Here is a 25,089-nt window from a genome sequence, read left to right on the forward strand (position 1 = left end):
TAATTTAATATTATGATAATACTATTCAATTCCTTTTTTAATAATGTTTTTGCATAATGCTGAATTATTTTTTCCCTATAATGTTGTGTTTTAAAAATTTAATTTTTTTCGGTAAAAATTAATAATTTAAAAAGTAATTATTTTTCAGACTGAAATTATACCAATTTTTACTTTGGTAGAAATACCTGGTGCGAAAGCAAATATTCATATATTGCAGGTATTTATATGACATTCAATATTAGATTTATATATCTGTGAAAATATTCATATTGCAGAAATATGTTATCTGAAATCTCAAAAATGCCAATCATAGTAAAAAAGAAAAGAAAAATAGTTAAAAACAAACAAAATAGAATAAATAAAAGGAGGTAAAAAAGCCTGGTTCTAGAATATGCTCACAGTGAATGTTGCTTAAGTATTGGTTACAATGAAACTCAACAGATGTCACTACTTATTGGGAATCATGTAATGTTTTCTCAACAATCATTTCTGTTTTCTAGATAATGATAAGAACCAATTTTATTTTTGCTACTCAAAAAAATAACCGGACTAATCCAATTGAAACGCTATCTTTGTCCTCTGACCATGTTAGGTTACAGCCACAAAAGGTGGTTAGGTTGAGAACTAAGTCTTTATTTTTCAGAAACCAGCTCTTTCTGTTTTATAAATTATTTTGAAATTTGGGGAGAGTGTGCACGCATGTGGTTTCCTGATAGGAACGTCACAAACTGGACATTTCCCTCCACCCTGGCCTCCTATTTTCCATGTGGTGTATTTTTTAATGTTTTTTTTCTTTTAAATGTGGTGTAATTTTTTGGAAACCTGTTATTTTCCTGTTACCTGTTATTCTTTATGTTCCTATATTATACATAATATTTGTTTCCCAGATTGCTGAAGGACAGATGAAGAGGTGCGGAAGGTCGGATGAATGTGCTGAAGATGAATGTTGTCAAATTGTAGATACCAGTACAATTGTTAGAAAAGTGTATTGCAAAAAACTCCACACGAAGGGTAAATAATTTTCTAAGAATCATTTTTAAATCATAGAAAAAATGAATTAAACTAAATCTGATGGATATTTTTTAAAAAAATTTTGTTTAATCTTATCGAACAAATCCTTAAAGTTAAAGCTAAAATATTACATGATTATTAAATTATGTAAAATTAGATAATTAGTATTAAATTAAAAATAAACAAATATCTTACTAAGCTAAAACTATATTGTTAAATCATATAGCTATTAATTATATATAATATGATAATTAACAATAAACTGTGGGAGATATTGAATCTATTCTTTATTATCTAAACAAATTTTCCTACAAAATAAAACATTCTTTCTCTTTTCAAATTTAAATATTTGGTTTTTAAAACAATAACTTTTTTTAATAGCAGAAAAGCAGAAAATATTAAAAAAAGTTACTTTTTTGAAAAATAAAATAAACGTGAAATAAAGAAATTGTGAGAAATGATAGATTTAAAAAAATTCCATTAGGGAATGTGACAATGGAAAAAACTAAATTATTTGTGAATTAAAATTCGTATATTTTTATCTGAATAAATATATAAATGGGAATCCAGTGTATCCTTTTATATTGGTATTGTTTATATTTGTACCAAACTGGAGAAATAAAAAATAACAGAAAATAATTAAATATCGTTTTGTAGTTTTTTCTGGCTTCAAAGGAAGGAAAGCCTTCCCGCAACAGCTTGCTTTGGGACAAGAGATCAATAATGTTGTAGCTTCATAATTTTGTGAACAACGGTTTGATTATGGCGATGTGGTTACCATCGCACTCAGTTACTAACTGATAACCATCGATCTAAAACTGGATGGGCTGCAAGACTCCTCTGGGAATAACCAAATTGAGCAAATTTTGAACGAAATGTAAATTCAGCACAATAAGGGAATGCATTATTTTTATTTGCCACATTTGCATAGCAACTAATTAAAAAACTAGTTGTGCGAAATTCCAACACATTGAAAAGTATTACCTAATTGAGAATTGAATTCGCTTCAAAAATATACAAATATGAAATAGAAATCGACATATTTCAGGCACTTCGAAATGGGCATCCATTTTCACGACTTGCCAGACGTGGATATAAGGAAAAAAATGTTTCAAAGTTGCTAACAAGAGATTTAAAAATAAAGGGGAGAAGCATAGCTAGAAAACCACAGCAGCATTACATATATATATGTATACATATATATATATATATATATATATATATATATATATATATATATATATATATATATATATATATATATATATATATATATATATATATATATATATATATATACATATATATATACATATATATATATATATATATATATATATATATATATATATATATATATATATATATATATATATATATATATATATATATATATATATATATATATATATATATATACATATATAATTTTTCTAAATTACTTAAGGGGACAATGGACGTTCAAAACCAAAAATTTTAATTTTCCTCCTAGCCATATGAAATTTTTATTGAATATTGGTAAGCTCAATAGAAGCCCGTGTATAATTTTTTTAAAGAAAACGTTAATTATTTTTCAACTTACAGCTAAAAGTATATTTTTAATTAACGATAAATTAGCAATACATAAAATGTCCCTTGCGCATCAGTTTTGCTTTTTTCAAAATTATTTTTGTACAAAAAAGGAGGTTATAAGTACTTTAATGTATTTAACTTGTTTCAGGTACTACAATATGGAGCAATAATGTGTATCAAAAGTTTTTTTACACATCGCTCTTAAATTTTCATCAAAAAATTACTATTAATAAACTTTCGTTTAAATATTAGCAACACAAATTTTTGTGCAATGCTAACTAATTGTAGTTTTATCTTTAGAACAAACATCAAATAATCCCTGAAAAAAATTTCAGAGCAATAGAGCAAAAATTGATGCACAAGGAACTTTTCGAAGATGGAAAATCGTCCAAAAATCTTATTCTGAGAAAAATCTATCTTTTTCAATGCAAATGACTTACAACATACAAATTGAAACTCTTATAACTCGTTAACAAAAGCTCCAATTTGAATTCTGTTTGCTGTATATTATTCAGAAAAGCATGATTTTTTTTAATATCACAAAAAACAAAAACCCAAAGTTTTAAGGATTTTTCGTATTTTGAACGTCCATCATCCCCTTAATTTCATAATTAATTGTTTAACATACATTAAATCTTCAAAAAATCACGTTTTATTTTTTTCTATTCGCGTTTGATAGATTTGAATTGCGAATAACCAGGGGAGGAAAGTTATATAAATCTAATTTTCTTTCATGTTATTAGTGGAGTAACTAAAAATTGAGGTATTTTAGTATTAGCTCAGTTATGAAATGATCGGATGATATCTCGAGAATTGGTAAAGCGAATTGAGGCATTGTTACACTCAGTTTAAATTTCGTTTATCCAGAGATAAGTCAATGCAAAAAATAACTTTTAGTCAATATTTATTATTTTTTCTTACTTAATTTAAAATAGTCGAAAAATTTTTAATTGTTGAAAAATGTTAAATTTTGGTCACGAAACAAATTAGATGTATTTCCCAAAAAAGTTTTCATTTAATAGCAACCTATATATCTGACACAGCTTCTAAATAAGTCTTTTTTATGTGCTTGCCGTGCTTGTTTCTGAAGTAATGGCCATTTCAGGTATCAAATATTCTCGAATCTGTTCGACATAGCATTTATTGATCTAATACAGAGTTAGTCATCCCTTAGTATTACCACAGCTGACGCTTTTAATGTCACTTTTAGTGCTAACATTTATTTAAGAAGGGTTTAAAATGGTTGAAAGTGTAAGGTATAAAATTTTTTGTATCATTTGAACGAATGTAATTTTACATGGCAAAATAGAAAATTAGAGCGAAATAGGTTGAGCAGTTCCTAGGAAATATAATTTCAAATAAAGTCAGATATTTAAAACTCAATTTTTCTGGAACTATTCGACCAATTTGCGCTTAAATTTTGTATTTTGCCGTGTACAATTACATACTTTAAAATGATTCAAAAAATTTTATAACTTACAATTCAAAATTTTTCGACTATTTTAAATTAAATAAGAAAAAAATAAATAAATATTGACTGGAAGTTATTTTTTGCATTGACTTATCTTTGGATAAACGAAATTTAAACTGAGTATAACAATGTTTTAAATCGCTTTACCAATTCTCGAGATATCATCCGATCAAAAGTTATTCAGAGTGGCCCGTGTTTATTTATTTATAATTTTTTTTTTTTTTTTTTTTGCGCACTGTACCATCAGAAAATAAACCTTATAACTTTCAGAGTGGTTGCACAGAATTTCATTCTGTAAAGTGCTTTGGTGAAATCTTTTGGATAAATCTTTTAAAGCTCAAGAACCTCAGGAAAATCTTTTAAAGTAAGTGCAGCAAGTTACATGCTATCGTATCCGAATATGGTTATTTATACCGAAAAACGCACTTTTTGGGGGGAAACAAAGCTTTTTTTCCTTATGAAATTTTAATTTATCTTCCCCAAAATTTGGTGGGGGATGAAATTTTTCAAAAAGCTTGCCTTCATAGTTTAACATTTATAACCGATCAAAAATTTGCCACTCTAATATTATTTAAATGTGTCACGTTTCTCGTCATGCTTAGTTAAACGACAATAATTCTTACACAAAAAGTTGTATGCCCACGGCCCATGGATAAAAATGTAATTCCATGGAGAATTTAGACGAATGAAATAATTTTAATTAATTACTTTGCTAATGATAAAAAATTAATTGTATGGATTTATATTTTTGATCCTCAAATTATGAAGTGATGAAAAGTGATGACGATGTTTGAAAAATATGGTCCGAATAGTTCAAGTATTAACATTATTGCATTTTCGCTTTATGTGAAAAGATTTTTAAACGAATTGAAATCTTTTTTTCATAATTATTAAATTTTTTTATCTAAGAATAATTCAATGTAATTTCTGATAATTTTTCATAATTATCTACTACTTTTTATTTAACTTAATAAGAGTTGAAAAATTTGAAATTATAAGTTATAAAAATTTTTACATTCAATTTCTTAAGAATGTAATTTTAAATAGCAAAATATAAAAAGTGAGTGTAATCTATTCAATGGGTTTTACTTACCATTTTTTTTAAAGTGCGGGTTTAAAATTTGGTTTCTTAAAAACTATTTGACCAATTTCGTCCATTTTTTTTTTACTTTACGTTTTAAAATCGAATTTTTTAGATTGATGTAAAATGTTTATAATAATTTTTTTTTTGCTTCCATTAAATAAAAGAATAAAAAATAAATAGTTAGTAAAATTAATTTTATTTTGCACGGTGTACGAGGATTGTCAATATATCTTTGTTGAAGTTTATATGCGTTTTTGTTTGAATCAAAGCTTTGAAATCAGTAATTTGAAAGACAGTCTGAATTATCCAAAAACCTTTATGCATGCACCTATTCTTAAAAAAGCCTTATTTACCAAAGTTATACAGTGGTCTTAATATTTATTTGTAGCCAGTGAATTAGTTTCGGGAACGAAACAGCATTTCCTTGTAAAATTGAGTGGACAGTTGGGTACTTGCACTTCAAGAAGAAAAATACCACGGATACCCACAGATGCTCCAGCTGATCGTTTATAATCAAAATGGCGTGTTAAATTTGAGCAAAATTTCTATACATAAGTTGGGATATCCATTAACGTGAAATTAGTTAAATACAGCTACTACATCGAATTCGTTGAAATGTAAAGTTTTCACGTCTACGTCTTTTATTTAACTTAGATTTATTATTTATTTTTGTATTTTATTGAAACAGTGATTAATTTTTGTTTCAGTGTACCTGCAACTTCTTTTCATAATTAGTTTGTTTATGTTCTATATGGCTTCCTGCCTGTCTCTGTGTTAAGTATGAAATAGTGAAATAATTGAAATCTTTGAGAAATAATCTTTTTGTAAGAATATAAAATGTGTCTCATAAGAGAATTGATACTTGACGGGCTTTGCTTACTCGAAATAGAATAGAAAGAAAAGCTGCTAACTTAAACAAATACCACGTTTCAGCAACCAATCAGGATTGAGATACCCACATTACGTCACTTGCAGGTATCTCATTGAGTTTAATTTCTTCCCCATCAAAGGAGTTACATGAGCTTCCATGATGAGTTCAATGATGAATGAGTTCCATAATGAGCTTCCATAATGAATGAAAAATAAAACAAAATACGCAAAATATTTCGTACTCATAAAAAGCAGTCGTGTCCTGTTCGCGGGAGCAGGACATTCCGTTTTGCAGTTCAAATCAGAATTAGTTAATGATGTCAGTGCTCTTGATTATAAAATAAGCAGCTTTCAACACACAAAATGATTTATTTTGCAGTTTTACTTACAAAAATATAAGTGGATGGTAACGAAGAAAAGAAATCTTATACACTTTTTATAACAGAATCTTTACAAGGAACAGATCTTTACGAAAATTTAAGGTATATTTAAGGTTGATTTGAGGTATTTTTGAGGTATTAAGGTTGATTTGAGGTATATTTGAGGTATATTTAAGGTTGCTGAGAAAACAGCAATAAAAATTATACCTCGTAAAGGTTGTAATTAAGATGTACGAGGTTGTAATAAACCATACCCATATTAAAAATTCTACAAGGAAAAGTTAATCCTAAAAAAGGAAAATATATACAATATATATACAATATATATATAAATATATATATACAATATATATATATATATACAATATATATATATACAATATATATATGAATTAAACAGAGCAGTCCATTGGATAAAATAATAAGTACTGAATTCGAATATTACTCATAATAAAAGAAATGTACTTTATAACAGTATTTATTTTATCGTGAGTAATTATTGACCATAAAAGAATAAAAGCTAAAATATTTAACAGAATACTAGCAAGTTGAATATTTTTTTGTGAAAAAAATAGACTAAAAAAAAGTCAAATTTTTCTCACTAATTTAACGAAATTTTGAGGCTAATGATTGCATGAAATGATAACAGTATGATATGAAAAACAGTAGATGTAGTGTAGTTTCGAAGATATAATGAATGAGTGTTGAGAGGAAGTATTTCAATGGTATTAGATCAAAAATTAATGACATTTGAATATAAATGAAGTTTTTTACAGACTTCTAAACTTTTAAATGTTATTCGCTTTCCAAATGCGTTATAATTTATTCATTATTTTTTAATTGATTTTCCCAAGTTAAAAATGCCAAATTACAGCTTTCTTTTGCTATTACGAATAGCTGAACAAAACTATCTAGTAAGATTTTTTAGTCTTCATCCTAATGGAAAGAAACAGACATTAATTTATATAGATACAGATTTAGTTCAACAATTATATACACTGGGTGGCCAAATTATTATGACCACCTCAGAGTTTTATGCAAATGAGTTATTGCGTCACAGCGCTGCCGCTAGAGGGCAAGATAACTATAACACGTGAATGCTGGACAAGTAAGTCATCAGTTATACTGTGTTGCTTGCTCAGATATGGGAAGGAAAAGTGATTTAACTGAATTTCAAAGTGGAATGATTGTGGGTGCGGGATGTGTCGGAACGAGTATCAGTAAAACGGCTGCACTTGTGAAGTGTTCTAGTGCAGCAGTTATTAATGTGTACAAAGAATGGACAATCAAGCAAAAAACCGGGTCTCAACGTCAGACTTGTGGTCGTCACAGGGTACTGAATGCTCGATCAGAGAAAAGGCTGGCCAGGGTTGTGCAGCGCTACAGGATAGCAGCATGAAGACAAATTGCAAGTGATCTTAATCAAGGAGCAACAGTGAACGTCTCTAAACGGACTGTTCGACGCACATTGCGCCGTATAGGGGCGCTATGCGTCGTACTGATGGGGTGGTCATAATAGTTTGGCCACTCAGTGTAAATCCAGAATAGATTGTATTGTTTGCTCCCATTTACCGGAATTTCAATATAAACACTATCATTAGGTAAAATCCTATGAATCATATGCAATAATAAGCCGACCGGCCTGCGTAGGGGTTAGGGAACTGCCCTTGTATCAGAAAGGTTCTAGGTTTGAATCTCGGGCAAGGCAAGGATGTTCTTTAGTTTGTATTAATTTAAAGGATACATATCTGATGAAAGTTCAATCTAGTCAATGAAGACAACTCCAAAACCAAACACAAAACCATAGACGAGATTTGATAGGAAAATAATTAGTTTCTTCTAATGATGAATCATAAACACCAGAAAGTTTTAGGAGAAATTGAAGCAAACTATTTTTTAACAGGACCATATCTGGAGGGGGGGGGGAACGTCGAATATCCAAGTAAACCAACCATCTTATACCGTTCCAAAATAAAGAGAGGCTATTTTATTCCAAAATCATTTCGAAAAGTATTCGCAGCTGCACGTAACCACCGCTCAGTATTCTTCTTCAATTTGTAGTAGCCGTGAAGAGAAAAAGAATTTTGAAATTTTGAATTGAAGACCAGAAGATTTTTAACATTGTTGTTGTCAACCCAACTTTGCTCTGTGTGTTTTTAGGCATTATTTTTATGTAGACTTTTTATTCCCGTTAGTCTTTGTAATGTTCAATTCCTTTTATGGAAGAACTAGTTGGTCCAGTTGGGGGGATTTTTCGTTTGTTTGTGATTTTTGTAAAAAAGGGATTTCCTCCTGAGAAGTTGAACAAAAATTTTGTACTATTACTTAAAGAATAATTGTGGAAAATACAAATATTGCCGCATACAGACAGTAACAAAATAATAAGCAGCAGCAAGAAAAATTTGGTCACATTGAAAACCATAACTTAGTACAAATTTTAATAACGCCATGCACGGTCGCAATTATATTTTTATATTTTCCTTTTTAATTTAATTTCTATTATGGTATATGTGATGCCACACAAGGCATTACATGTTTCCCACCTTTTAAAATTTCTTTAACTTCTTAAACTTATTTTTTTAATCATTCTTAACCGAATTTTAATTAAACTAAATCAATTATTCAATTTTTATCAAAATTTATAAAAAGTGAATATAACATATTTGATTCTTTTCTTAGCGATGAAAGTAGCCGCTAACTTTTTTTATTTCAATACTAATGTAGACTCATTAATTCACTAAATCGAAAAAGAAAAATCTATTTATAACTCTTTCTTCTGTATTTCTTACCACGAATATGTTTCAGTTTCATGGTTGCAGTAATTCTAACATTTTTTTGGGATTCGCGATATCTAAATTATTTCAAATATAATATTCATTATATTTGTTTTATTTTTGGCAAGATTATCTTTCCATTATTCACCAACCTTGGATCACATTTCATGCTCCCTACTCTCCGTTGGGAACAACTTTTTGGGAAACACTTTTCAATATCCATTTTTTGGCGATTAGGGGTGCCCTTTTGGGCCATCCAGTCCCAACGGTTGGATATCAATCTTAACAAAAATTCTCGATATGAAGAAAATTATTTATCGTCATCCCTTTAAGGGGCTTTTCTCTATTTTTATATTTTGAATTATGGTCATTTTCTTTTAATAAACCAGTTTTTCTTAAAGGATTTTATTAATTTCTCTGATCATTATATTACATCGAAATTAAGATGTATCTGTAACGGCCAAAAGTTAATGATGATACCTGAACTAGCACTAAAAATTTGGAATGATGATCACCGCCTCCATAGTATCAATATGCCCCCAACAATAAAATGTAATCCTTCCTTTGTATGTACAATAACAAAGGTATTGTTATACTCAATGCACCGAGGTGCATTATCAGTAGCCTGTGTAAATCACTTGCTGGCGAACTTGTTTTCATAATACCACTAACCGAGTAGCATTGATTTTTTTAAATAAAGTTTCTGATATATTCACTTAAAAGGACTTATATCGAGACACGAATCCTATTTTCCATCTGCCGCAATCAGTTAAGTTCGCTATTAAGTCTCCTAAAATTATCCATCTTCTTGAAGGTCAACTTATAGTTCATCAACAAGGAATATTAAAAATAATAAATTTCTTAAGCAACTTATCTCCAAGCAAAACAGTCTTGATAGAGAAAATAAATCTTACTCAAGTTCATAATACAGAAAGTTAGAAACAGCTGCTTTTTCAGGGACCCAAGGAAATTGATATTTTCAATTCGATACTAATTCGATTGGTCACAGATTTTCTAAAAGATAGCATTTTCGTGCAATATTAAATGCATCGAATGATATTCAGTGTTTTTCAACTTAAAAATTATAAAAGATTTTCCAGAAATAATTATCGAAACTCTAATTATTATAAGTATTTAAATATGTGTTATCTTGTTTTTCCTATGATTTTTACTTTATATCTCGAAATTTATTACTATTTGGAATAAAATTACGAAACTTTTTCTTAATGTTAAGTCAGGGTTTTTTAAAAAATTTTTTCTCATTTTAATGACTTTTTCGTGAAATTTATTAAAAAAAATCATTTTAATTTGATTTTTTAAAAATTTTTGATTTTTTAAAAATTAATATTCAATCTTCACTAAACCCCAAAGTAAATTGCAGTCTTAATGAAGACGAGGTGTTTGCAAAAAATTTTAAATTCCTGGAATTATAATCTCGGCAAATTAGCTATCCAATCTTACCGTCAGATGGGGTGACATTGTACATTGAGGGGTGACTTTGTGCAAACTGTTAATTATTTAATAACTAGCATTATAATAATTAAAAACAAAATTAATGCATGATTTGTTATCTCAATTTATAAGACTTTTGAAATGTATCCTACTTTCCTGGCCAGGATAACTTGAACTTTCCAGCCTCTGATTTTGCAACGTTAAAAAATTTGAAATTGTTTGTAACTTGGGCTCGCAATTTTTCAGGAACGATGATCTTTACATTGCCAGTTCATGGTAAACCACTAGTTCGTTATGTTGACAGCTCAAATCAGTTGACACCGAACTTTAAAAAATACCTCTAGATGGCACGACGCAAAAATTGAAAAAATGACAGTTTGCACAAAGTCACCCCTCGTTGCACAAAGTCACCCCACATGACGGTGCATACAAAATAATTGAAAAATGCACCTAAATGCACCTTTCCATTTTAAATTGAAAACAACAATTTATGTAATAATAACTAAGACAGCAAATACTATTACTACTTTACGGTCAGAACTTCTTTCTGTTTGTTGTAGATTTTATTATAACTGTTATATATGCATGTATATCGGTTTCTTTATATCTGCATTACTTATATCGAAAACTCTAACTAGAACAAACCCAACCGTGGAAAAGGGAACTTTTGAATAAAATATGCGAACGCATAAAACTTTATTTTGGAAAACCTTTTTTTGAGTTAATCGTATAAGCATTCAAGAACAAATACACAAACTTTTCCAGAGGGGCGCAGCTCAAATAAGTATTTATTAAAATATTTAAAAAATGCGTGTAAATAATTATTTTATAGATTCAAAATATGTGCTTATTTTCAGAGAATAAAGAGTTCCAATCTTTTCCAGGAACATTATAATAGCAATATGAAATAGAATTTGCTGTCAGAGATATTTTGTATTGTATGTCACGATCCACTGGTAATTATAAAATGCTTTTTAGAAGAGCGAAAAATCGATTTTTCAAACAATACACTGAGTCGCTCTTTCGTGAATGAAGTTAGTTGGCCTTTAGCTAAGTTTTATATTTGAACAAATCCCATGTGTGAACTTATATTCGATAAAATGCTGCTATTCTAGGAAAGAATTAAATCAATAGGCGTGTGTGTAAGAATGTATGAAAGCCATTGACTCTATAAAAACAGGAAGTACAAAAAACAAACTGTTTCTCTGTAAAAAATATTTTTTATTATTATAATATTTACCAATTAAATTAGAATAATTTTATAAAACAACAAATAACGCAACTAATTTTCGGGCAAAACTTCTATCTGTATGTTGCAGGTATTATTATATCTATATCTTTATAATTTATACCGATATCTATGTTTATACCGATATCTATGAGTTTCAATTTATATTATTGAAAAAATTAATTATCTAAGACCTAACCTTAAAGGAAATCAAAATTTTCAATAAATATATGAAGGTATTATATTTGATTTAAAAAAGGCTTTTTTCAGCGAATCATACACGAATTTAACACTAGCTACAATGTTCTCAGAGCATACAGCTCGGCTAAATATTTAATGAAATATTTCTTTTCTAAGTGTGTGTAAATAAGTTTATTTTTGCAAAGTCTGCAAAATAATTTGGGTGAAAGCATTAAAACATTTCCCACACAGTTTTAAATATTAGTTTAATGCTGCCAAACCAAAAGTTTTTGCACACAATTTTAATGCATATTTTTTTTAAAAAAATGAATGAAAAGAGTGTTTCTTTTTATTTAAAAAAAATAGACATGCGTTATAAGCACAAAAGAAAATACAGAATGTTCCGTGAATTTATTATTCTTTTTTTAAATTTTTTTATTAACATAATTTTTTTAATTCAGATCACAAGGTAAACTCACTATTGAAGGCTGTTTTTCAAAGGCTCTGAAGTCGCCTGAAACTACGTGTTTTGCTTGTTTTTTTTTGTGTGTGAATAATATGCTATTTTTATAACTGAAGTGAGTTTGAAACAGCTACTCATGACGGTTAAATTTCAGCTCATCTTTAGTCAGCCTCCTCCGTTTTTATTCTGTAAATGACGCACAAAGTCAACATGGCCACAACGCCATAATTTTGAGAAAATGAAAAGAGCGTATGGTCTAATTTTTTTATATTTAGAAACTTACTCCATCGCTACATTACCTGTGCTCTTAAAAATTTTGAAAAAATTTAAATAAGGCATTGATTTGATAATTTTCATCTAAGTAGAAAAATCTCGACAAAATTAGCGATTTTGAAAATGTTCAATACTTTAAAAATATTTTAGTTATTTGTTCGCTCTAATGCCCAGCTAATTCTTTACAGCAAGAAGAGATAAACAGTTTAAAGTTATATTTTTGCTCCGAGAGTAGGGCAATTTAAATATGTTTAATTTTTTTATTTATTTTCCTTGGCAAAAGAACTCCGAAAAACCTTCTTAATAATAGCATAAAACTTAAAATAATAGCTTCATTAGTTTCTGACTAGGATTTAATTCAATATGGAGCAACGTTGTAACGAAAGAAAAAGTTCTAATTATGAGCACAGAAGAAAGCAGAAAATGTTCCAGTAATTTATTATTAATTTTTTAATCCTGTATTATCATAATTTTTTAAGCCAGGCAAACGCACCAAACATATTATTTAATTAAAGTATAAAACTTAGAAAAGAACCACCAGCTTCTGACTAGCAGTGAATTCAATATGGAACTACATTATGACGAAAGAAATAGTTCAAATTAGAGAAAATAAAAAGTTACAGAAAATGTTAAATTTTCATGGGGTTTAAAGGGCACCTTCTTGTTCTCTTGCACTTATTTAAGTTCAATTAAGAGAAAAACTGTGGAGCTCTTTCAATGATATTGTAGAAGCATTAGCATTCTTACTCTTCACTGGGGATTATTTGTTCTTGTGAAGATAGTTAGTAAGAGTTGGAAGGAGCTTTCAGCCCTCTGTCTTCGGGATTGAACTCCAATATAGATTTTGATCTATTTATAGTAAAATTAATGCAGCTTAACAGCAAGTCTTATAAGGATCAAAAATATCTATATAAATCGGTTACTCTTAATCTAAGCTAATTTCTTACGTGATTAGTTTTATTCGTTAGAAAATCATTTTTTGTTGATTTCATATTGATAAGAAGAAATAAATTATGGAAAGTAAAATAAGCATAAAAAAATAAGAATAAAAATTACACCCAATATCTGATATTGATTTGGAATCTATTTTAAAATGCTTAATTTTCCAGTCATTTATCAGTCAAATTTTAATTTCAAAAATAAATTGCTTAAACGGAGTTCATTAGTAGCATTGATTGCTTACAACTATCGTTCTTTTGTTGCATTAAAGTAATTTTTTTTTAGTTTTAGCCTTTTAAAGTACAATTTATTGGAAAAAAAACAGATCAAAAAGAAAAGATTCTTGAAAGCAATTTTTGGAAACAATGATACAGTCTACAGAGTGAATGAAATTGAATTCTAAATTCGTGGTAAAAACTGTATGATTAGATCTAAATTGCATAATTGCGAATATATAATTATATCTAAATTAGTTATTACTTCTAAATTGACAAAACAAGTATTTTATATATTATTTTTTTATAATTTATTTTCTGTGTATTACTTTTTCATATTATTTTTTCAACTAATAATATAACTGGAAAAAAAAACACTCAACACCCTCTGCGAGTAATACCTCTGGTATCATCCTTCTAATGAAAAACACCCTTAAAAGTTAAAATTATTCCTGAAGGTCATTGCTCAATTTTACTTCAATTTTCCCCATTTTTAATTTGTTTTTGTTGCTAATTCCAGATGACAAAAAGAGAAGAAAAAACTGTTGCTGTTTCATATTACTTTATTTTGGAATACCAACCGAAATCAAGCTACCCAATTCTTCCGAAACAAACAAAACAAACAACAACAAAAAAGGGGGGTAAAATTTCGAGCATATAGTTTACCGCAGGGCTCGAAAAACCACCCGTCCGCCGTCCTCGGCGGTCAAAAATTCCCTGCGGACAACAAATTTCTCGAATCCGACGTCCGCGCGGACGGCCATTTTTCCGTTAATATTCGTGATACATTTTCAGTTTTTGTTGTCTTACAAGAGTCTAGAGCCTCACTTCTAAAATGACCCTCTAATCTGGAAATATAGCAACATACTGCGCTGTTTGGAATTGATGTTTTCTCTGTCTGGGAGTACTGCAGCGGTTGAAAGGGGCTTTTCAGCAATGAGCTTACAAAAAAAACACATTACTTACTGGTCTTAAACAAGAAGCGTTAAACGCAATTATGAACATCCACCTAAATGGAAAACCCCTTTCATATTTCTGTGCAGAAACCTCTGTAAATCATTGACTTGATTGTGGAACTGCTAACGTCATATTTGTTTCATTTTAAAAACGAAGTACCCTCGGATAAATTGACATTCCAGATAACTTGACCTTTGTCATTTAAATTATTTCATAAAAGAAATAAATTATTTCATAAAAGAAATACAAGGTTTTACTATTAGTAACCTAGTATTTGTAATCCTAGTAACTACCAATTCATTGTTTAATCTATATAAATGTTTGTAATAAATAAGAGAAAATTATATTTTTATTTATTTAGAAGCTACGGGTTAGTTTCAAAGGAGGACGGGTACATTGTTGGACAAGCCGTCCTCGGGGACGGGTAAAATTTCTGACTTTCTTCGAGCCCTGGTTTACCGGTTTCACTCTCTCATTTACTCGATATAAACATTCTCAGCATTCATATAGCACACTTCTTTACAGAACTCGCATGAGTTTGACGGGGTGATGCATATCTTATGAACATATTCTGCCATGACGTCGTGGTCTGTCTTTGACCAAAAATGTCTAAAACTCCCTAACGAGGTTTGTGGGAAAAACATTTTCAACTGTCCTGAATATTGATTCAGAATTTTCTTATTCACTTTACTGGTGTGTCAACTATGAACGTATCAATAATTGTCGTATAAAATGCGTTTTTGTAAGTTATTCTGAATGTGCATATTTGTATCTTACGAATCAGTCTTTCGTTTCTTGGCCAACAAGTAAGCCTTTCCGTTACGATCAGATCTTGCATGCTAAGGGATCTATTGAAAAATAATAAATTTATTCCGATTTCTAAAGAAAATATATCGTGGAATTCTAATACAATGATTTTTAGTAACAAACTGAATGGCTATGTTTTAAATCAACCAAAATGGTTTCTCTAGAGAAGCGAATCAGAAATTTTTTAATGCCAACGTAATAGCTTAGATTTCATGATTGAAATTTGACAGGAAACATCCCACAGGTGAACATTAGTAAAAGAGTTCATGGGGACGCAATACTTGGGTAGTCCAAAATTAAGCAAAATTTGAAATGAATGGAGAGACAAATTCAGTTTATCGTCATTGTCAGAAGATACCGGTAACAACAATTACCAAAATTATTTAACGCATGGAACTGACAACTCAGAAAAACTACAAAACAATATTTTCAAAATGGTACGAGGAATAACATTTGGACAACATTAATAAAAGTTACTGCAAATATTTCAATCGGAATGGGCTGATATGCAGCAGAAAACATTGTTTTATTATAATATAATAAAGGTTTTTTGTAATATAAATTATAAACAATTTGTTATAGGGTAAAATCATCGTAAACAAAATGCGGTTAAATGAAATTTTCTCTCGTTTTGCATTTTTATTTTTTTTCCTTAATTAGCATTTTTATATCCCATTTGTTTCTTCTTTAATTAATATTTTAAATCCCATCTTTTATTTTTTTTCTTTAATTAATATTTTTAAATTCCATTCGATCATTTTGGGGACACCTGTTAATTCGGCTTTGGTAGAATAAGCAAATTGTTCATGGTAGAATAAGCAGAATTAATTATAGTACCAAAACGCTGAGTGAAACTCTGTTCTGCGTTCTTCCCTGGAATATAGTGATGAATAAATTGTACTTAAATTATACTTACAATATTATTATAAGTTGGTATTATTTCTAAGTTTTAATCGGCAGTTCTTTTTGGGCTAGTTAAAAATTGTTAATAACCGTTTTGAATAGGAAAAAAATAATTATTTTATACTATACTTATGAACATGATTCCCACATTTGCATGTTTGATATTCTGTATTCACGATATATTTATTTTTAATATGCTAAAAAACAGAAATAATAAATACGAAATTATTACAAATAAGATAATTAAAACGAAATTATTAAAAACAAGATAAATCCTTTTGTAAACGATCTTTTTTTTGCGCGAAAAAAAAGTATTTTTTTATTTATTAAAAAAAAAGCATTTTGTAATGAGCATGGTTTTAATCTTGAAACGAAAAGTATTTAATCTTTAGGTACTCATGACATTTACATTTCAATTAAAGGTACATTTTAAAAGACATTTAATTACCCAACAGCAGGTACATTTTAAAAGACTTTTAGGCACACATTGGCAGACATATTTAAAAAAAACTACATTTGTTGTTCTGTCTTAAGACATTTTAAACAACTTAATGATACTTTGTGATCAAAAACATAATATTTTACAAGTATGACCACCAGATGACAGCATCATTCAAAAATATTTCTCTGGGTTTTTAATTCACACAAGATGGCAGCAGTAACTTGTAAAATAAACACGCACTCTCATTACTGTAATTCAATTTAACATATTTTAATTTTTTGTACCAAAAAATTCAAATAATTGATCATGATAATTTAAAAGCTCTTCGTAATAGTTTCATGACAAATTTTACTTTAAAGCTCCGAAAATATAACTTTAGAACATAACAGAATAGAGAAGAATATAACTTTAAATGTATCAAAAATTGAAGAATGAGACTATCTCGAATTTTTTTAACATTGTCCAATTAATATGTAATAAATTGGAAATAGTTAGATAATCTTTCTTTCCTCCTTTTATTCCACATTTTCATTCGATTTTTTTCATTTTTTTTTTTTTGCATATTGCATCATTTTAAAATTGACATTTACAGTTTCATTGTTGAAAAGTATTTCTTACTTATAGATATATTTCAAAAGGCTATATATACAAGGTTTAATGCAAATATGTTTCACTGCGTGTCTTTAATATGTAACTTCAAAAAAGAACATTGTTTCTAGATTAATTTTATTTGTTAGCCAAGTAAGTAGAAATTTATAGTTTCTGTCTTAACATTTACATTAGCTTATATAAGTCAATTATCTTTAAAGATTTTCGATATATTGAAGTGATTTGAAAGATGCATGATAAACAAATAACTAGATGAGCAGATTATTAAAAAATAATCTAAAGTTTAATAAAATGTTACGTGACATTATATATAATTTATTTTTGAGTAAGAGGTGTAAGGAAATTTTAAAAGAGACAGTTTAGTAAAAAGATCTCTTAAAAAGTAGAGAAGCTTTATTTTTTAATTTTTTAAAATCAAAATAACTGACATATCGAAATTGAGGAAAGAATTGGGTTTTTTAATTAGTTCGGTTAGTTTTGTTATTTTATCGATAGCTTATAGAATAATTGTTAGAGAATAATATCGCTGCTTATAGCAGTCACAGCTATAAATATTTAATCAAGCAGCTAGCAAGTTTCTCGAATAAAAATAAAGGCTGAAAGATTACCCAAAATCTAGCCATGTAGCCTTAACATAAATTTGAAAGATTTATCAGTCACCTTGTTTTTCCTAAAAGAATTATTTTGAAAAATAAAAAGAGATAGAGAAAAATTTTCCTACATTGGCGCAATTATTATCTACATTATTGAGACTATAAAATAAAGCCATATAATATAAATATAAATTGAAAACTAAAATAATTAAAAAAATTTCAAAGCAATATTAATTTTGACTAGGTTTTAAGGTGAAATGCAACTAAATTTTTATTACATAGTTTTAAAATAAAAAATGCTATCAACTGCTTTACAAAATGTTTAAATTGATATCTTCATTTATTTAAGAAAGTAATATTTATAATGATATTTTTAGGAAAAAATCTCTGGATTATGATGAAAATCGGCTTTGGTTTTTTAACAGTTGAGGTGGCATGGTACGTAAAACTAAACTTAATATAGCTGGAATAAATGTTATTATATTTTTTATATAATAACATTTATTCCAGCTATATTAAGTTTAGTTTTTTTCGTCATCTGAAAATTAGATAAAAGTTAAATCAGTTTGTTAAATACAGTTTTAACTCATAGTTAGATTATATTTTCCGTTATAGTTTAAATCACCATAGAAACAAATAAAATGTTAAACAAGTAAAATCATTATTCTAGTAACCGTAACTTTTTCTTTAAAAAAAACATTTGGATGATGCTACTAGAAACATTTTGACAGTAGCTCCTTGAATAGAGATTCTATGTCTCAATTCAAGCACTTAAAAATTAAATAAGCTTTATTTGCTTTCTTAATAAGATTTGTATGAAATACTGAAATTGCAACGATAATTATGTTCTTGGGGTTCGGGGTTCTAGCTTGGACATTGAGGGTGGGCACTTAAATAAGTAAGAGGAGGGGGGAAAACAAATAAAACAGCAAAAAAAGCTGAAATCAAACAAAATATAATGGAGGAAGGCACATTTAATAATCATCAAAATAGGCTTGATTTGAATCGTTAGTTTGTGCTCATCACAAACTAACGATGTGAAATATAAGTATAAAAAGAATAAAAAATCCACCCATTTTTCTAGGTAAAATCCTCTACTGCCAAGACTATACGGATTTTGTCTAATAATGAAAAACATAGTTCTAAGATATTATTTTAAATTTAACAAAGCACGAGTAAACCAGACTGTACTTCCTTGTAAATTTTAATCTCTACCAATAAATTTACTATGCGTATTTTTTCATTTTTGCTACATGGTTATATTTAATAAATGTATGCAAAAATATTCGAATTATTATTTTAAGTACTTGCAGCCATAAACAGTCAGTAGATGCCAAAAGTGAAACTCATAATTGACCCTTACCTAGCAGCAGCTGCAATAAAGAATGTTATTGAATGATCTCCAGACCACGATTTTAGATGATGGAAAAACGAAATTATAAGGCTTTGCTTTTTATCTGAATGCTGAATCTGAACCATATATTCAATTTATTTGTTGTATAATTCTCGTCATTATTTAAGTAGCTTAAGTATTATAGAAACTTATATAAAAGAAAAAGAAAGAATTTGTGTAAATGTCACATTTATTTTTACTGTTTAACTGTTGTATATAAAAGGGAAACAATTGCAGAAAGTATATAATCTACCATTAACATGTTTCAACTTTCTTATATTAATATACGCATGATATATATATGTATATATATATATATATATATATATATATATATATATATATATATATATATATATATATATATATATATATATATATATATATATATATATATATATATATATATATATATACTAGCTGACCCGGCAAACGTTGTTTTGCCATATGATTTATTTCTAGAGTATGAAAATATATCTTATTTATTGTAAGTGTGTGCGTATGTGGTATGTGAGTGGCAGTGGCATGGAGCGCTGTGAACGATGACGGAAGGTGAAAATAACAACACACCAAATAATAATTTTTTAAATTTATTGTAACTTTTTTTTATAAATTATATATACAACTAATTCTGAAAATATTAGTAAACAATATTAATCTCTTAGTGCAATGGAGTGTACAATATTTTTTGTCATTCCGTCTTTTGCTAACACAAATAAACTGGATGGTTTACCCACTCGAGAGCATGCCACGTATAATTGTCCGTGTGAAAAACATGGTGTGCTCAAATCTAAGCCACAAACAGACATTGTTTGGCCTTGAGATTTATTAATAGTCATTGCAAATGCCAATCTAATGGGGAATTGAATGCGTTTAAATTGAATTGGCACATCTGTGGGTATAATAGGGATTCGTGGAAGTAATACACTTTCACCCCGGAATTTTCCATTTAAAATAATGACTTCGATAACGTTGTTCATTAATTTTTTAACGACCAATCGCGTGCCGTTGCACAGCTGTGGTGGGTTCAAATTACGAAGCAAAATAACAGGAGATCCAACTTTAAGTACTAAATTATGCGGTGGCATGCCTGGTAAATCCAATGAATTTAAAAACTCTGTTGGAAAATATGCAGCTTCCATAGGATCGCAAACTGCATCAACGGATTTGTATGTCACCATGTTACCTGGCAATAACTGTTGTATTTTCAGATTCAATTCGTTGACGTCCACATTTTTTGCTGCTAAAATCGCCCTTTCTGCAAGCCACTCATGATTAATGTATTGCGTGTGTAAATCGGGAAATATAAGGTTAATGAGAGCATCTTTTGAATCAATGATTGTGCAGAAATCCTCCGGTAATTTTATGCATCCTGTCTCATCCTTGGTAACTTTTCCATCACCGATATCTAGCAATTGTTTTGAGAATGTTTCAGCAGATGGATCCTGAAGCATTTGGACTCGCATATTTACTGTTAGTTGAACTTTTTCAACATTATACCACAGTGGAGATGATTTCAAGCAAGCATTGATCTCATCAGCGTACGTTGAACGCGGAATGACGGGAAGTGTTTGCCTGAAATCACCTGAAAGGAGTAGCAGAGTGCCGCCAAATAATTTGTCATTGTTCTTTATATCTTTCAATGTCCTATTTAACGCCTCAAGCGAATGTTTGTGAGCCATTGTGCATTCATCCCAGATGATAATTTTACAGTGTTTCAACACTGTGGCCATAGACGATTGCTTTTTTATGCTGCACGCTGAGTCCGGGTTGTTTTGAATATTTAGTGGCAGCTTAAATACTGAATGAGCTGTTCTGCCTCCATCCAATAAAGTTGCCGCAATGCCAGATGATGCAACGGCCAACGCGATGCCATTATTTGATCGTATTTCAGCGAGAATTAGCGAAATAATAAATGTTTTGCCAGTTCCACCTGGTGCTTCCAAAAAAAAAATCCACCTTGACCTGCCGAAACTGCGAGCATAATGCGGTCATATATGTTCCTTTGTTCCTCATTCATCAGTGGAACATTGCGAGTCACAATAGCTGCCATTTCTACTGTATTGTAATGAAGTTCACGATTCATGTCATTGTTTAAAAAATCAGATGCACTTCGATTTGGCGAAAGCATACCGAAATGACTGAGAGGCAAGTTGGCAATAGTAATGCAAAGATCCTCAATAGCAATCAGTGCTTCATTGTACATAGCATCGCTGAATGCTATCGTTAGATCGTTACAACGTGTGCGATGGTGATACAGTATATCATCAGTCATCGAATCTTTGTGATTATCCCATAAAGTTTCTATTCTGCCCGGGAAACATGTAGTTAATACTATAGCGAATAGTACACGAATTTGCTTAGCAGTACAGTTCAATGCTGCTTCAGCAAGCATACATTCCCACTGGTTGTCATCTTCCAGCAAGCCGAGTGCAAGGCATGCATCTTTATACGTTGGATGCTGATGCCCATCGACTTTACGTATATCGCGGAATGACAATGAGCCGGTGACATTAACCAACAACAGTCGAAGATAAAAGCACTCAGTCTGCCTTGGATTGACTGTAAATACTCTCCCCAAGGCGTTTGATTTGAATAAACCGGGACATGCTTCAACCGGTGTGCCTTGCTTGCGGGGTATCCATTTTTTTGTTTGAGACCATATGAAATAGTGTGGTACTTCTGAGTAAAGTAATGTCCGTGCAAAAGCACCAAAAGCATCAGCACGATTACACAATTCAAAAAATTCGGTTAGTGTAGTTCTTGGTGGATTTATAGCTCTGTCAATCGCTGTCTCGTTCGTGAAATATACGCGCTGACCGTTTTCAAGATGGACGGCTAAATGAATAACGGTTGGATCCCGTTCATGAATTGGGAAACCAAAGATACGCCAAACTGCTTCATTGGAGCTGATGTACCGGCCAATTTGGTACAGCGTTATTTCATCGTTGTTATTCACTGGAGGGGCAGTCACATTGGTATTTTCAACTCGAAATACTGCCATATCACTGCCTTTATTCACATACTTGCAAATATATTTGATGCTCTTCACTGAACTACAAAACTCTACATTAATATGAGCTTGGAATGTTTTGCTCAGTAGAGGTGAATAAGGCACCACCCAACGATTGTCAATGTCAATGTCGATGTTGCTGATATTTTTAATAAACGATTGTCCGCCATTATCGGAATTTCTTCGACGATAGATTGGATATCCGTCAACATTTGTGATCGTATCGTTAGTGAAATTTTTAGGAAACCCTTTGGTACATTTTCCATTTGCCATACACGGCGATAAACGATTAAAATTGCCGCATGGGCCATGAATCATGTTAACTGTAACAATATCAAACAGCAATTGATCAGTAGACGGATTTGGAATTTCCGCAGAAATTACACTATCGATTTCTTCAGGACGTATTTTGTTGATTAACCAAATCAAAATGTGCGCATGAGGTAATCCCCTCTTTTGCCATTCAACCGAATACATCCAGCAACGTGTAGGACCAAATACTTGTAATTTCGTAATGAAACTTATTAAAGACTTTAACTTTTGTCTGAATACACGTGCTGTAATGTCATGACGATGTATTGCATTTTGGCCGGGAATTAGCAATGATGTAATCTCTGGCCATTTAGGATTACACGTGAACGTGATAAACAAACACGGTCGTCCGTACTCGCGCACGTAAGCCAGAGCATCCTGGATATATTCTTGCATATGACGTGGACTGCCTATATACGATGATGGTAGAATGACCGAGTTACCAATTTCGGCGGCATCGGCGCTGCTGACAATAGCGTCTCGCAAGTGAATGTATTCTTCAGCACGCAGCTGTTGTTGATTATATCGCAAGTATCGTAGTCGTTCACTCTCTATCTTCACGTACATGTCGACCATGAATTGTTGACAAAGCTCACGATATCGTAGAATGATGTTGTCCTGACCGCGTCTATTCATCAACTGATACGCATAATAATCCTTCGCACTAACATTCTTGTTTGTTTCGGCTCCTGTAATAATATATACTAATAAATATAATTATAAATAAATAATAAAAATATAATTATAAATAAATAATAAAAATACAATTATAAATAATTCATGAATAATTATAAATCATTAATAAATATAATTGAAATTAATTAACATTAGTTTAGTTTGATAAATTGAAATTAATTAAGTTCTTTGTTAAATGAGTAATGTTCAAGTCCACAATGAATGAAGTACCTGTTGCGGGATCACGTTGTTTAATATTTACGCAATATCCATCTTGTCCCTTCCAAAAAATTAGCGGATATTGGAGAGCGTCATATGAACGGTGTGTTTCAGCAATGAACTGGAGATTATTATTTCTTCTACGAATCACGATTTGTCGTGCAGTTGTTCGATCGCCAACCATGATTCCAGCAACGTCGTCAACAACAGGTGCATTGAATCTACGAATATGCTCTCCAACAGGTGTTTTATCAGGGCTGATGACAATAGCGTGATGATCACTTTGTAATTTAGGCAAGTGTGATTTGAATATTTTCAATAATTCATTGTGCTCATTCAATAGAGCGTCCAGCTCACCAACGATGCGTTTGGCAAAAAATGAATTGAGGTGATTGTATTCACAACGTGCGTCTACGCGCGCATCTTTGCCGCCCATGAAATAGATTTGCAAAAATTTATGCGCTTCGTTTGGCATTGGCAGCAATGAGCCCACTTTGTGATAAATTTGACCTTTGACTTTAAATGTTGAATTGAATTGTTGACCATATACCGTATTATTTTTAACTATTTCTGTTGCTCCGAATGATGTCATTTGGAAACAGGAATTGAATGTCCGAATTGATTTCAGGAACACATTTGAATCTGGATTCGTGCCAAACAGTAAACCCTTTAATGGTTCAGGTGGTGTATCAATTACATGTAGTTGTACCTTTCCTGATGAGCAACACATCCCGGCTGGCTCATTTTTGAACTTAAGAGCATTGCAATGCAGGCATTCCTTGTCCATAGCACCAATTATGACTTTTGAATGAGCATAATATTCAACATTAGGCTCATACTCGAATGCTAGGCGCAGGAAAGACTGAGAGTTAAAAGATCGATGTGCCTGTTGGCGTTGTTGTTCATTTACTCTTAGTCTGTTAAATGTGAGTCGGCGCGATCGTCTTTGTTCCAATCTTCTTTCTTCATTTCGGTCAGCTCGTGCATCTTCTGATTCTACTTGATGCAATCGTGCCATGCTCTCACGTGCATCAGTATTGTCTTGCTGGATTTGTTCTGCGTTTCTCTCGGCTCTTGCATTCTGCATGAATGTAGCTTGACATGTTTTACGGCCCAAAGAAGCCCCTCTACGTCGTTTTGGCATTGTTTGCTGTTAAAAAAAATTAAATTACTTAATGATGAAAAAAAGTATTATGTATTTATTTATATTTTATTTAAGTTATAATTCTTTTGGAGCGTTTGGATGAGAGTAAA

At 30.2% G+C, this 25,089-nt stretch overlaps 1 protein-coding gene across 1 annotated transcript; it reads right to left on the reverse strand.

Moving 5' to 3' along the window:
• Positions 1-7,312: 7,312 nt before the first annotated feature.
• Positions 7,313-24,979, reverse strand: LOC147807240 (uncharacterized). The gene is made up of 3 exons (XM_087168840.1): positions 23,848-24,979; positions 22,687-23,630; positions 7,313-7,324 (listed from the first exon to the last, which is right to left on the reverse strand). Exons 1-3 carry the CDS (start codon positions 24,977-24,979, stop codon positions 7,313-7,315), a joined length of 2,088 nt encoding a protein of 695 aa, XP_087024966.1.
• Positions 24,980-25,089: the final 110 nt, after the last annotated feature.

This window comes from Parasteatoda tepidariorum, chromosome 7 (assembly GCF_982258835.1).
Source record: "Parasteatoda tepidariorum strain Cologne lab strain chromosome 7, Ptep-v5.0, whole genome shotgun sequence".
In the NCBI taxonomy this organism is placed as follows: domain Eukaryota; kingdom Metazoa; phylum Arthropoda; class Arachnida; order Araneae; family Theridiidae; genus Parasteatoda; species Parasteatoda tepidariorum.

What these genes read in the sequence shown, in the direction of transcription:
- LOC147807240 (XM_087168840.1), bottom strand. Translation starts at nt 24,979, where the DNA reads ATGCCAAAACGACGTAGAGGGGCTTCTTTGGGCCGTAAAACATGTCAA. An exon ending in ACAACGTGATCCCGCAACAG is followed by an intron (nt 23,631 to 23,847) that starts GTACTTCATTCA and finishes ATATTATTACAG; the next exon opens with GAGCCGAAACAAACAAGAAT.